Consider the following 14,506-nt stretch of genomic DNA (forward strand, 5'->3'; position numbering starts at 1 on the left):
TCACCAAGACAATGGAGAAAATTTCTCCAGGGCATGTCAGAGACCTTTGTGACAGCCTGTCCCATTATAGGCCTGGAGGTTTAGGAATAAAAAAATGGTTTGTGGGCCAGGCCCAGGGTACCTCTGCTGTGTGCAGTCTAGGACTTTGTGCCCTGTGTTTAAGCCACTCCAGCTGTGACTTAAAGGGGCCAAGGTATAGCTTGGGCTATTGCTTCAGAAGGTGGCATCTTCTACCTGGTTTTGAGCCTACAGGTGCACAGAAGTTGAGAATTGTTGTTTGGAAACCTCCGTTTGGATTTCAGATGATGTATGGAAATTTCTGGATGCCCAGGCAGAAGTTTGCTGCAGGGGCAGGGCCCTCATGGAGAACCTCTGCTAGGGCAGTGTGGAAGACAAATATGGGGTTGAAGCCCCTACAAAGAGTCCCCACTGGGGCACCACCTAGTGGAGCTGTGAGAAGAGAGCCACCATCCTCCAGACCCCAGAATTGTAGATCCATTGACAGCTTTTTGGTAGAAAAATTGGATTTCTTTGGAATAAATACCCAGTAATGGGATTGCCAGATTAAATGGTAGTTCTAAGTTCTTTGAGAAATCTCCATACTGCTTTCTACAGTGGCTGAACTGATTTACATTCTTACCAGGAGTGTATAAGTGTTCCATTTTTTCCACAGCCTCACCAACATCTGCCTTTTTTGAATCTTTAGTAACAGCCATTCTGACTGGTGTGAGATGTTATCTCACTGTGGTTTTGGTTTGCATTGCTCTGATGATTAGTGATGCAGAGCATATTTTCATGTTTGTTGGGTGCCTGTAAGTTCTCCTTTGATAAGTATCTGTTCATGTTTTTGCTCATTTTAAAATAGAGTTATTTTGTTTTTTTGCTTTTTTGGTGGTTTACATTTCTTACAGATTCTGGAAATTAGGCCTCTGTCAGATGCATAGTTTTCAAATATCTTCTTTCATTCTATAAATTTTCTGTTTACTCTGTGGATAGCTTCTTTTGCTGTGCAGAAGCTTTTTAGTTTAATTAGGTCCCATTTGTCAGTGTTTGTTTTTCTTTCAATTGCTTTTGGGAACTTAGCCAAAAATTCCTTCCCAATTCTTTCCTAATGTCAAGAAAGATATTTTCTAGGTGTTCATGACCAAAAAAAATTCACATATATGTGTGTGCTGCTGATTCTCCTCCTCCTCCTCCTTCTTCTTCTTCCTCTCCTTCTTCTTCTTCCTCTTCTTCCTCTTCTTCTTCTTCCCCTCCTCCTCCTCCTTCTCCTCCTCTTCCTCCTTCTTTTCCTTCTTTTTTTTACTTCCACTTCTGTTTCTTTTTATTTATTGATTATGTGTAAGCCCACCAACAACATGCTAGTGTGAGCATCTCTGTGCAGATGCTCAAGTGTTCTTATGAGATGCCTTTCAACAGGTAGAAACTTTCCTACAAGAACATGTAACTCTCAACTTCTTTTTTATTTTTAAATGTGGTTTCACTCTATTGCCCAGGCTGAAGTGCAGTGACACAATCTCAGCTCACTATGACCTTTACCTCCCAAACTTAACTTATCCTCTCACCTCAGCCTCCCAAGTAGCTGGAACTACAGGCTCAGACCACAACACCCAGAAATTTTTTGCTTTTTTTTCCCTGAGACAGAGTCTTGTTCTGTCACCCAGGCTGCAGTGAAGTGGTATAATCTCTGTTCAGTGCAATCTCCACCTCCTGGGTTCAAGGGATTCTCCTGCCTTAGCCTTCTGAGTGACTAGGACTACAGGTCCATGCCACCACGCCCGACTAATTTTTGTATTTTTAGTAGAGTCGGGGTTTCACCATGTTGGCCAAACTGGTCTCGAACTCCTGACCTTGTGATCTTACTGCCTCAGTCTCCCAAAGTGCTAGGATTACAGGTGTGAGCCACCATACCCAGCCATTTTTTTTGCATTTTTTATACATACGAAGTTTTGCCATGTAGCTCAGCCTGATGAACTCCTGGATTCAGGCAATTCACTCACCTTCCCCTCTCAAAGTGCTGAAATTACAGGTGTGAGCTATCATATTTGGCTCCTTTCAACTCTTGATACATATTTTTAAATTATCTTTCAAAAGGTTATTGACCATTTATATACACTTTACAAGTATGAACAGTGTGTTTCTACTGCTCATAAAAAGGGACAATATTAGAAAACATTTAATTTCCCAAAGTGATGGCCAGACAAAACTCATAGATTTTGGAGCTTTTTTTCTAACCACCATTGAAGTTGGATGCCTTGTGAAAAACGGCGTGTTTTTTTTTTTTTGTTTTTTTTGTTTTTTTTTTTTTTTGTTTTTTTTTTGAGATGGAGTTTCCCTCTTCTTGCCCAGGCTGGAGTGCAATGGCACGATCTCAGTTCACTGCAACCTCCACCTCCGGGGTTCAAATGATTCTCCTGTCTCAGCCTCCTGAGTAGCTGGGACTACAGGCATGTGCCACAAAGCCTGGCTAATTTTGTGTTTTTAATAGAGACAGGTTTCTCCATCTTGGCCAGGCTGGTCTCGAACTCCTGATCTCAGGTAATCCGCCCGCCTCAGCCTCCCAAAGTGCTGGGATTACAGGCGTGAGCCACCCTGCCTGGCAAAACGGCCATTTTTACTTTTTTTTTTTTTTTTTTTTGAGACGGAGTCTCGCTCTGTTGCTTAGGCTGGAGTGCAGTGGCACAATCTCGGTTGACTGCAAGCTCCACCTCCCAGGTTCACGCCATTTTCCCACCTCAACCTCCCAAGCAGCTGGGACCACAGGTGCCCACCACCACGCCCGGCTAATTTTGTTTTTGTCTTTTTAGTAGAGACAGGGTTTTACCGTGTTAGCCAGGATGGTCTTGATCTCCTGACCTTGTGATCCACCCACCTCGGCCTCCCAAGTGCTGGGATTACAGGCGTGAGCCACCGCGCCCGGCCAACTTCTTTTAATGTATAATTTTTTTTTTTTTTTGAGACGGAGTCTCACGCTGTTGCCCAGGCTGGAGTGCAGTGGCGCGATCTCGGCTCACTGCAAGCTCCGCCTCCTGGGTTCATGCCATTCTCCTGCCTCAGCCTCCTGAGTAGCTGGGACTACAGGCGCCCGCCACCGCGCCGGCTAATTTTTTGTATTTTTAGTAGAGACGGGGTTTCACGGTGTTAGCCAGGATGGTCTCGATCTCCTGACCTTGTGATCCGCCCGCCTCGGCCTCCCAAAGTGCTGGGATTACAGGCTTGAGCCACCGCGCCCGGCCTTAATGTATAATTTAAAAAATAACTTCGTGTATTTTTTTTTTTTTTTTTTTTTTTGAGACGGAGTCTCGCTGTGTCTCCCAGGCTGGAGTGCAGTGGCGCGATCTCGGCTCACTGCAAGCTCCGCCCCCTGGGTTCACGCCATTCTCCCGACTCAGCCTCCCAAGTAGCTGGGACTACAGGCGCCCGCTACCACGCCCGGCTAATTTTTTTGTATTTTTAGTAGAGACGGGGTTTCACCGTGTTAGCCAGGATGGTCTCGATCTCCTGACCTCGTGATCCACCCGCCTCGGCCTCTCAAAGTGCTGGGATTACAGGCTTGAGCCACCGCGCCCGGCCTTCTGTGTATTTTTTAATTGAGTTTGTGATTTTTCTCCTTATTGTCAGGAGTTTCTAACACCTTCTATTTTAATGCAATCTGTCCCACATTATCCTAGCAGGGTAATGACTGTTCACATATCCAAGAATAAATTTGTCCCGAATTTGTTCTAATAAGTCAGAAGTCAAGAAATCCAGGGTGTCATCTAAACACCTGGTAGAGCCCCTCCATCAAGACATGAACTGGACTCTTTTTTACCTCATAGACAGCTGAAGGATTGGTGGTGGATTTATTGATTGGCCCCATGCTGCATCTAAGCACTTGGGCAAGGACTCAACCCTGATTGCCAAGCTGCATGTAAACAGTCTTGAAGTTTGCTATCATAATGTACCCTAGCCTGCCACCAAGACACTTGTCCTGGCCACTTCAACCTCTGACTCACAGCTCTATCGGTATGAATGCAAACCTGGCTCTCTGGCTGCCAAGAATATATCAATGCAGAACAGCAAATCAAGCATTCAGGCACCAGGCAAGAGTTCTTTCCAGGTTTCCAAAACAGACTTTCCAGAATTTCCCAAAGATATTGAGACTTAGACCCTTCCTGACCCCAACCCTTGAAATAATCATAAATGGAATCTGGGAGCCATGCAAACTCTCTAGCCTACTCTTTAGTGAAAATGGACTTGGGCCTAAAATGGCAACCCATTGTCCTCAAGAACACAAACTCAGATGCTGAGCATTGGCCTCCTACCTTCCCTTGACAGATCTTACCCAAGTTCCATCAAAGCCCATACTGTCTTTTACCTGCCATCATCCAGACATGTTCCAGAACAACCCCTCAGAATTGTCTTAATGAGATGGGACAAGGGGCGATGGAGCTCCAGGTTCAGAATGGCTGCCTCATCTTTCTCTTCTGAGAAGTCTGTACCTGCTGGACAGAATCCTCACTCCTTAGGCAGCTTAGCCCGTGTCCCAGGAACTGCTCCCAGAATAAACTTCTAGTCTCTTTTCCCTCTAAAGAGAGGGTCCATGAGACACTTTGCGCTAACAAATACAGGACCTCAGTTCTCACCTGACTTGGTTGACTGATGAACTGAGAGATAAAGACGCAGGGAACATCCTGTGTCTAGTAAATCTGTCCTGTGCTTCTCAACTGTGGTGCCTGTGCAAATGCTGGAAGCCAAAAGGATATCTAGTGGAAGACACACAGACCCTGTCTAATAAAATTATGTAAGTTTAAGTTTAATATAAATGGAATTTATAATGTCATATCAAATATTGTTACTTAATTTTATAAGAAAACTGTTAGATTTTGTAAAGGCATTAAATATAATTTTAATAGGAAACTATGAAATTTACGTGCACTTGGTATAAATCATTGAATTTTGGGCAGTTCAGTAAAGGTCACATATGACTGTGAGTCATCGTTGACAAAATGCTCCTACAGATGGTGTATTGCACATGTGTTTTGATTTGTTCCTTTATCCGAGGTCAATTTTTCTTAATTTTATTCATCAAGTTTTATACACTTTAGACAAAAGAGACCTTGTAGTTACCATGTGCTCTATGGATCTGTACTTTGTCAGAAATACACATTTCCAGACAAAACCCAGATGTATTGTATCAAAATCTCTATTTCAAATATTTTCAGGTGATTCATATGCACATTAATAATTGCTAAGTGGCAGTAATTCTATGATTAAAAGAGAAAAGCTTATATGGATGTATTGATTTGTCAAAAAGGTACAGTAAAAACTGTATGTTTCAATGCATATACATCTTATCTTACAGAAAATAACTAAAAACAATAATAAAGTGGAGATGGGAGGCCGGGCGCAGTGGCTCACAGCTGTAATCCGAGCACTTTGGGAGGCTGAGGTGGGCCAATCACGAGGTCAGGAGATCGAGACCATCCTGGCTAACATGGTGAAACCCCATCTCTACTAAAAATACAAAAAATTCGCCAGGCATGGTGGTGGGTGCCTGTAGTTCCAGCTACTCGGGAGGCTGAGGGTGGAGAATGGAATGAACCCGGGAGGTGGAGCTTGCAGTGAGCCCAGATCACACCGCTGCACTCCAGCCGGGGCAAGGAGAGGGAGACTCCATCTCAAAAAAAAAAAAAAAAAAAAAAAAAAAAAAGGAAAAAAAAAAGTAGGGATGGGGAAGGAATGAAGTAGAAATTAAACATAAATGAGACATAATTAGTAGATGTTGAGGTTGAGCATCAGCCTATTATCCTATTTTGGTTACTGTGTATAAGTTTAAAATATTCTCTAATAAAAGACTTGTCTAAAAAGACAAACCATCTATAACATTAGCTCTAAGATTGTGGCTAGATTTGGGGGGAAGGAAAAGAGGAAGTGGTTTGTGCGCAAAAACAAGGGTAGTTCTATTCTGTAGTTACACAAATGTATTAGCTTTGTTGTAAATTATTGAGCATTACATTAATACTTCACTGTGGATGCATTTCTGTATGGATGTTATACATCAATAAAAATGTAAATATTACATATTTAATTCTAACGTAATATTTCAGAATAGTAGCAATGTTTTGTATTGTTTTGTGTGACAGTGGGGCATTGGCCGGGTGTGGTCCACTGCACTCCAACCTGGGCACAGAGTGAGACTGCATGTCAAAAAAAAGAAAGAAAAAAGTGGAGCATTTACACTCAGTCATCATGAGATAGATATTAACATTCCAAGGTATGTATACATGCCTTGACCCTTGGGAGTTCCCCTCAGTCTCATTTATTACATCAATTGAGTAAGTAGCATGGTTTTAGTTTTGGGGAATGTAAATTTCTTACAGCAAAGTCCTTCCTCCACAACAATATCCACCTAGCACCATGGGCTGCACATAGTGTGCACTCAGTGTTTGTAGAACTGGTTTGAATCAGGAAGAAAACAAGTAGCAGAGGTCAGTTTTGCAAAGGAAAGAATGTAGATAATACAGGTAAGACTGAAAGGGCACAACTCAACAGCAAACACTTTTTACATTAATTTGAGAAATGTTTTCAACTGGTTCTCCGAAAGATGTTGGTTTACAGTAGACATTTGGGAGTGTGGTTGCATATTGTAATCACCTGGAGAGCTTTAAATCACACCGTTGCCTGGATCTCACTCTAGATATTCTGGCTTAATTATTCCCTTGCAACTTGGGTTTGGGAACTTTAAATACCACCACCCACATGCACAGCAGGCTATTCTAATATACATCCAAGGGAGAGCAGCATTGATTCAGGGTGAGGGACCACCACCCACACGCACAGCAGGCTATTCTAATATGCATCCAAGGGTGAGAAGCATTGATTCAGGGTGAGGAATGCATTGGTTGTGTGTGATTTCTGTGTGTGCTCTGGACATTTGCCCTATAACTGTTCCTAAATGTAGAGTCTTAGAAAACATCTTGGCCCTTCGAAGCATACTCTGCTAATTGGCTAAATTGCAGCAGGAAAAATATCAGCAGCCCTATTGCTATGTCACTTGCCTTCAGAGCAAAAGTTGTTTCAGGAACAATAATTTGATTTAGTCTATATTAACAATCATAAATAGTCAACAAATACAAAAAATAAAGAGTTTGCCGCTATGTTGAGTGCATTATAGGTAAATTTCTCCTGTAATAAATTAAAAATGTAACGTTGGGCATTACCTTCCTAAACCCAATGCTCAGCAAAATCCTCAAATTATTTCCAGTTTTTTCAAGAGACTTCAGAACCATTCCCTGAAGTGAATTATTTCCAATGGTGAAGAGTAAGGGGTGGATGGGATGAGATTCTCAAAAAAAAAAAAAAAAAAAAAAAAAAAAAAAAAATTCTTGCTTCTATTTCAGAAGTGTCACTCTTCAGCCCCTTGATGGACACGAAAAGCTGGCTGAGTGGTATGGTCTATGGAGGTGCATGGGCTTCAGAGTTAGGAAAGCATCAATCCTGAGTCCAAGCCAGCTGCTTGGTACCTGTGGGACAGTTATATGAGCCACATCTACAAGAAAAGTCATGATAAAATTGATTGCAAAAACAGCAATTAAAAAAATTCTTATTGTATTCATGTTCTTGGAAATGGCTTTTATAGTTGTTCCCATCAGAGACAGATTCTGTTTCCCAAACTTGAATCTCTCTTGACTTATTTGCACAGGCCGAAGCTGTGCATGTGATAGTGTGCCAGTTTGGGGCCCAGGTTCAAAAGGTCTTAAATGCTTCTGTTATTTTATTCAGAATTCTTCCATCTCTATGAGAACAAGCCCATTTTAATTTTCTGGAGGATAAAATAGCATGCTGGGAAAAGCCAAAGTGCCTCAGTTTACAGACAGCTCACTCCCAGAAGCAGAGCCACCTAATTCACCAGCAGCTGACCACTCACACTTGTAGGAGCCAAACTGAGCCCAGAAGAATGGCCCAGCTGAGCCCAGTCTAAATTTCTAACCAGCTTAATCCTGAACTAGTATGATTTGGGATTGTTTGTTATGCAGTTATAGCTTAGTATTATATATACCCATTAAAGACAGGATTCCAGGACAGATTGATTACAAATAACCTGCAAATGCTTGGCACCCTGTAAGTATTGATTTTGTGTTTCCTTTATTTAAAGTTAAATTTGTTGTAAGATGGTATTGACTTATAGAGAAGTGAGGCAGGATAATGGGGTCTGGAGGCAGGGAACTTAAGGCCAATTTGTGCTGACTTCCTAAAAGAAAAAACACCAAGGTCTGGGAGCAAGGAACCTAATGCCAATTACCATGAACTTCCTACATCTAAACCAAAAGGAGAAACCTCATCTACACCTGAGTAGCAAAGGATCAAAGGCAACTATCACTACAACCCTCGCCCTGGCACCAGTTCTCTGATAGAAAAGGAGAGTGCCTTGGAGTGGCTGTGGGCCAAGCACAGGCCATGCCTTCATCTGCATAGGGTACCAATTCACCTCAGCCTTTGATTAGCCAGGGACCAAATCTTTCATCCAGATAAGGGGTAGCTGATAGGGATCTCAAAAGGAGTACTTAAAACCCAGAAAACTTTGTAACCAGGTCCTTGAGCTGCTTGCTGGGTCCCATACCCACCCTGTGGAGTGATTTCTTGCTTTAATAAACCCCTGCTTTTGCTGTTTCCTTCATGTGTTTTGTTCCATTTTGCATTTTGTTCAATGCTTTGTTCAAAATGTCAAGGACCTGGACAACTCACACTCATGGCCTTCCTTCTGGGAACAGAAGTGCAGGTAGATGTGGATGCATGTGATTGGTGCTTAAACTCACACAGTGCCCCACACCACAGGAGAAAAACACAGTTATAGTCTGACAGTTAGGTACAAAGATAAATAGCAAAACCAGAAGTTTGCCTTTAATCTATTCCCTCCACATCTAAACTCTGGAGGGCAAGGCTGTGAAGAGATCTGAAGACATGGTGCTCTCTCTTCCTGTGGCCCCATCATTCCTTGTTTACTATCTGATATTTAAAAGGAAGAGGATCCCCTGAGAGAGGAGGCAGTCAGAAGCTGGTTAGGAAGATAGGGAGGGAGGGTCTCCCGAGAGGAAAAACACCCATGGGACCACACATGCACCACCCCTGTAGCTAGTGGGAAGAAATGTGGTTAAGAACTTCCTCTTGGCTGGGCGCGGTGGCTCAAGCCTGTAATCCCAGCACTTTGGGAGGCCGAGACGGGTGGATCACGAGGTCAGGAGATCGAGACCATCCTGGCTAACACGGTGAAACCCCCCTCTACTAAAAAATACACACACACACACAAAAACTAGCCGGGCGAGGTGGTGGGCGCCTGTAGTCCCAGCTACTCGGGAGGCTGAGGCAGGAGAATGGCGTGAACCCGGGAGGCGGAGCTTGCAGTGAGCTGAGGGCGACAGAGCGAGACTCCATCTCAAAAAAAAAAAAAAAAAAAAAAAAGGAACTTCCTCTTATGCCAGGATGTTGATCAGAAGGGACTGTCCCAACTTAGGCCCAGGTGTAATAAATCAACCTCAATGTCTAACTTGACCAAGTTCCTTATAATGTTACCTAACATGACATAAGTATTTTGGTTTTAGCTTCACCCTTTCCACCTGCTATGGGTTTCGCTTGGGCACTCATGGGTAATAACTAAGATGGAGTCATTGTAGTCAATGCCAGGCATGCTCAGATGTAACACTGTTATAGGGGAACTTTACCCCTCCCATTTGGGCAGAACCCACAGAAGTGTTCCTTGTTCTTGCCACATAAAAGACCCAGAACTCAGCCCCATTTCTGGCAACCTGCTTTCATGTCCCCTCTTGCTGCTGAGAGGTTTCCTTTTGCTTAATAAATCCTACTCTGCTTTACTCACTTTCTGGTGTCTGTATGTCTTATTCTTTCTGGTCATGGGAAGAGAGCCCAGGCCTGGCTGAACTGAGGAGACCACCACACTGGCACCAGACAGCAACTGGGAGACAGTGATCTTCACGTGGACACTCTCAGCTTGCAGCCCAGGCTCTCTTTGGGGGCACTGTCCCACCCATCCTTGATCCTGAGGAGAAAAGCTGGTAGAGAGGCTGTTCCCTCACTTGCAGCAGAAGAGAGGTGTTCAGTCCCCTTGCTTCCTTGAGGTCAGAGCCGTCATGGCTGCACTCAATGTGGCAGCCACCTGCCATATGTAGGTACTGGGTACCTGGAATGTGGCTGATTTTAAGGAAAATGTGCTGCAAACATAAAATACACAGTGAGTTTAGACGACTGAGATCAGAAATATACTTTATTTCTAATTATATATTGATCACATATTAAAACAATATTTTGTATACAATAGGTTAAAATTATCATAAACAATTTCACTTGTTTCTTTTTATTATTTTTGATGTGGCTAGTAAAAAATGGAAAATTCACAAATAGCTAACATTTTATTTTTTAAAGGATTGCTTCCCTCTTAAAATCTCAGGTGTCCTACTCAAAAGACCAAAGGATAGAGAGGTTATGAAATCTAAAATATAATAATTGCCATTATATTGTTTCCATTTGTGAACAAGTGTGTGGCGCGCGCGTGCCTGTACAATTTATAAATGGACGTAACATTACACACCAGAAGGTTAAAAATGAACCCCCAACAGAGCCAAGCCTAGCCGCAGAGAGAAAGCCCTGACTGAAAATACATTAAGTGCACTGTTTTGTGGCAAGTTATGTCACTCAAATTCTGAGGGTGTGGAGCTTGGTGTCCTATCCAATCAGAGCGCTGGACTGAGAAGTGCCCAATCAGGCGCGCAGCGGGTGAGGAGGGGGCGGCATCCGGGATTAAGCGCGGTTTTTGCCTGTCGCTCCAGCTTGAGGTCGGTTAGGACCTCACCGTCCGGCTTCCACCAGTCAGGGAGGCCTAGGTGATTCGGGCATAGCTTCAGCCTCCGTCGCTCTGTGACTTGCGCTTATTGGATGATTCGTAGCTGAGACTCCGTGACACCCCTGAAGTGGGGAAATGGTGAGTGTGCGGGGCAGGGAGTCCCAAGGCTGGGGAGGCCTCATCGGAACCGGCGGGAAATGGCGGCGGCGGGACCGAGTCTGTGAGTGGAGTTCCCGCTCAGCCCTCGGTCCTCAGTCCCCTCCGGTGAGGGTCCCGGGCTCCTGTCGGCCCCCGCGCGGCAGCCTGCAGCCCTCCTCGTTCAGCTCTGCGCCCGCAGCCCCGCACCTTCCCCGGGCTGTGGGGTGAGGAGCTCACCGGGAAGACGCCGGTGCGGCGTGCGCGGGCACCGCGTGGGAGGAGCTGTAGTCCGGGGTCCCGTTTCTTCTTTACCCTTTTCGGAATGAGATCGAGGCCCCGTCAAAACATAGAGTTCATGTGAGCAAACAGGACTCATTAATGGGACAGCGCCGGCCATGGCTCGTGGTTTGGGGGCTGCCAGCCGGTCTTGAAGGAAAGGCTTTTGTGAGGTGTGTGAGGAAGGGAAGCCATTCACCCGCCCGCCCCAACTTTCCCACCAGTCCCCTTGCCCTGAGCGCCTCCTCCGCGTGGCTGTTCCTGAGCGGCATCTTTTAGAATACGCTGGTGTCGTGTGCACAGCGCTTCGCTGAGTTCTGTGAGTAGTTCTGCCACATTATGGAACTTGAGGAGGGTGTGGGCGCCCCTGGTTTGTTGCAGACGTTCAGAAATGAAGACGGGTGTCCAGAGGCAGGGACTGGCGTCTGCAGGGGGGCAGTTGAGGGAAGAGCGCGGAGCTTGTGGGTCTGCGCTGACTCTGGGTGGGGTCGTTAGTGAGTGGCTGGACAGCTCGTTGAGGTTGGAGTGTTGAAGGGTGTTGAGGAAACTCCGCAGGTTTTCTGTCAGAAGAAAGACATGGGGAGCCTGGGCTGGAGGGAGGTGTCTGGGGTCTGCCGGAGGCGCTAGTGGGTTCTGCACATGCGCGATCCTGCTGGGCACTGTCGGATTCCTCCAGGTCTCCTCCCGGGGAGAAAGGGAACTGGGAACTTAGAGGAAAGGAATTCTGAGAAACACCCCTTCCCTTCACCCTGCTGCTAGCCCCCACTTAATGCTAACCCACTACCCAGGACGCTCACTGGGCATTCACATTGCCCCACTCCTCCCAGAACAGGGTTCTACCCTCAGGAATTGTGCCCATGACAGCTTCGCTCCTAGGGTGTTGTGGCAAGAACACACACAGTGCCCGGAAGACTCCTGGCTCATTTGAACCCCAGACACTGGATCTGTAGCAGGAACCTGTTTCCTTACCTCACCCAGGCTTCTGGACCACCTGATCCTAATCTCTGCCTTTATAGACCCGGCAATCAGTCAGATGGTAGCCCTGCCTGGGCCTGCACTTGTAGCACAAACCAGTCCTTTAGTCAGTCCTGCCCTGCCCGCACCCATCACTCATGATAGCTCCTTTCTCTCTTCTGCTTTTTTTCTTCCTCACAAATCCTCTTTTCTGTGCCCACAGTGTGCCCAAGTCCATCTGTCACTTGCCTACGAGAATTCAGACGTTAGTGAGTTCAAGACCATGCCTTTAAACCTGGCTGTTGTAGGAGCAAACCCAAGTTAGACGCGGCTTAATGGTCTTTCTTTAGAATGAGGGAAGAATTTTTGCTCTTCTCCCTTTTCTTAAAGCATTTAGTTTGAAAACTTTTTTTGTTTTGTTTTTTTTGAGCCGCAGTCTTACTCTGTTGCCCAGGCTAGAGTGCAGTGCTGTGATCTCGGCTCACTGCAACCTCCACCTCCCGAGTTGAAGCAATTCTCCTGCCTCAGCCTCCTGAGTAGCTGGATTACAGGTCTGCACCATCACCCCGGCTAATTTTTGTATTTTTAGTAGAGAGGGAGTTTCACCATGTTGGCCAGGCTGGTATCGAACTCCTTACCTCAAGTGATTTGTCCGCCTCGGCCTCCCGAAGTGCTGGGATTACAGGCGTGAGCCACTGTGCCTCTCTTGAAAACTTTTATATTTACGTATTTTCTCTGCTTCTTTAAAATTTATATAAATCATTTTTATCAGTTAAGTCATTCGTCTTTTTTGAGTCAAACTTGTCTTTATCTAGGACCTGGAAACTATTGCTTTGAAATGTAAATAGCAACAACATACACCCTATCCCCCAGTTTCTGTAGGCGAGTAGGAGGCTGCCTTCAGCAGGTACCTAGCCTCACATTGCAAATCTACCTCCTGTCATGAAGATGTTGGAAGTTTATTTTTTCTATGAATATTACCAATTAGAAAACCCAGATGAGTTCTCAGATTACTACGTAAAATTACAATAAGCTGTATATGACAAATGGTGCTGTCATGTCTTCTACTTGAGAATTATGGTGAGTTTCTATGTTTGTAGTCTCTTAGTAGATTGCCTATGATGCACATCACATTTTGGTTTAATTATGTAAGAAAACATTTTCTTCTCTGTTGTGGACAGTTTTTTAGGATTGCAGATGATTTTGCTTTTAGTTATATTTTCCACACACTGTCCAGAATCACCAGACATTATACACAAGTGCCCTCTAGGTTTCACTTTAGAGAAAAACCTTTCTCAGGATTCCACTCACAACCCACAATTTGGTGGCAAGGTGCACAAAGTGCTCCCCAAATCTGGAAACAGTATGGTCTCTCCTTCAATTTGAGATCTACAGTCCCTTCTATAACAGTTATACTGGATTTCTACAAAAATAACTTTTGAGTACTGCAATCAGTTATTCCTCCTTCGTCGGTGTGCCTAGCATCTTCAAATCTGACACTGATTCCCTGATCATGGGGCCCGTAATCCCAATCAGGATCCTACATGTGCATTGATTAAACCTGAGAACTTCAACTCCCTTCTCCCTTTGCCCAAATGCCCACAAATGTGCATAGCTCACCAGTCCTCCAAGTCTTAAATGTGCAGTTCCAAATTCTGAATTTATGTCTTGGGATTTGAGAGAAGGACAACTTTTATCTGAGAAATACAAGTTATTTTAATGATCAGACCCAGTAATGTGTTAAAATGAGACCGTAGTCATGTACTGTTCCCCTCTTTGAACTGTCTTTTGAAATTGTGTTCTGTTGCCACAAATGGCTAGACACTTTTTTTTTCTTTTTCTTTTTTTTTTTTGAGACGGGGTCTCCGTCGCCCAGGCTGGAGTGCAGTGGTGCGATCTCCGCTTATTGCAACCTGTGCCCCCGGGTCCAAGTGATTCTCCTGCCTCAGCCTCTTGAGTTGCTGAGACTACAGGCACCCACCACCACACCTGGCTAATTTTTTGTATTATTTAGTAGAGATGGGGTGTCACCGTGTTAGCCAGGACGGTCTTGATCTCCTGACCTCTCGATCCCTCCACCTTGGCCTCCCAAAGTGCTGGGATTACAGGTGTGAGTCACCATGCTTGGCCACAAATGGCTATAAATTAACCTAATAATTTCATACTGGACACTATAACCCACACCTTATGTGTTAATTTATATAGCCAGTCACTAACCACTTCTATAAGCCATTAAGAATTTCTGACAACTTTCTATCAGTTCCCTCTCTGCCTCCCTTTTTGCTTTTAAAAATATACTCA

General features: G+C 44.7%; 2 protein-coding genes across 2 annotated transcripts in view; both read left to right on the plus strand.

The window, feature by feature from the left end:
* Window positions 1-14,506, plus strand: part of LOC105483931 (zinc finger protein 721) — a 177,736-nt gene that overhangs the window by 135,161 nt on the left and 28,069 nt on the right. The gene's annotated exons all lie outside the window — the stretch shown is intronic.
* Window positions 10,512-14,506, plus strand: part of LOC105483800 (zinc finger protein 732) — an 88,921-nt gene continuing 84,926 nt past the window's right edge. Inside the window, exon 1 of the mRNA XM_071093943.1 lies at window positions 10,512-10,975. Within this exon, the coding sequence (XP_070950044.1) occupies window positions 10,973-10,975 (3 nt within the window). The 5' untranslated portion in view covers window positions 10,512-10,972. The remainder of the gene's footprint in view (window positions 10,976-14,506) is intronic.

Source organism: Macaca nemestrina, chromosome 3 (genome assembly GCF_043159975.1).
Source record: "Macaca nemestrina isolate mMacNem1 chromosome 3, mMacNem.hap1, whole genome shotgun sequence".
In the NCBI taxonomy this organism is placed as follows: domain Eukaryota; kingdom Metazoa; phylum Chordata; class Mammalia; order Primates; family Cercopithecidae; genus Macaca; species Macaca nemestrina.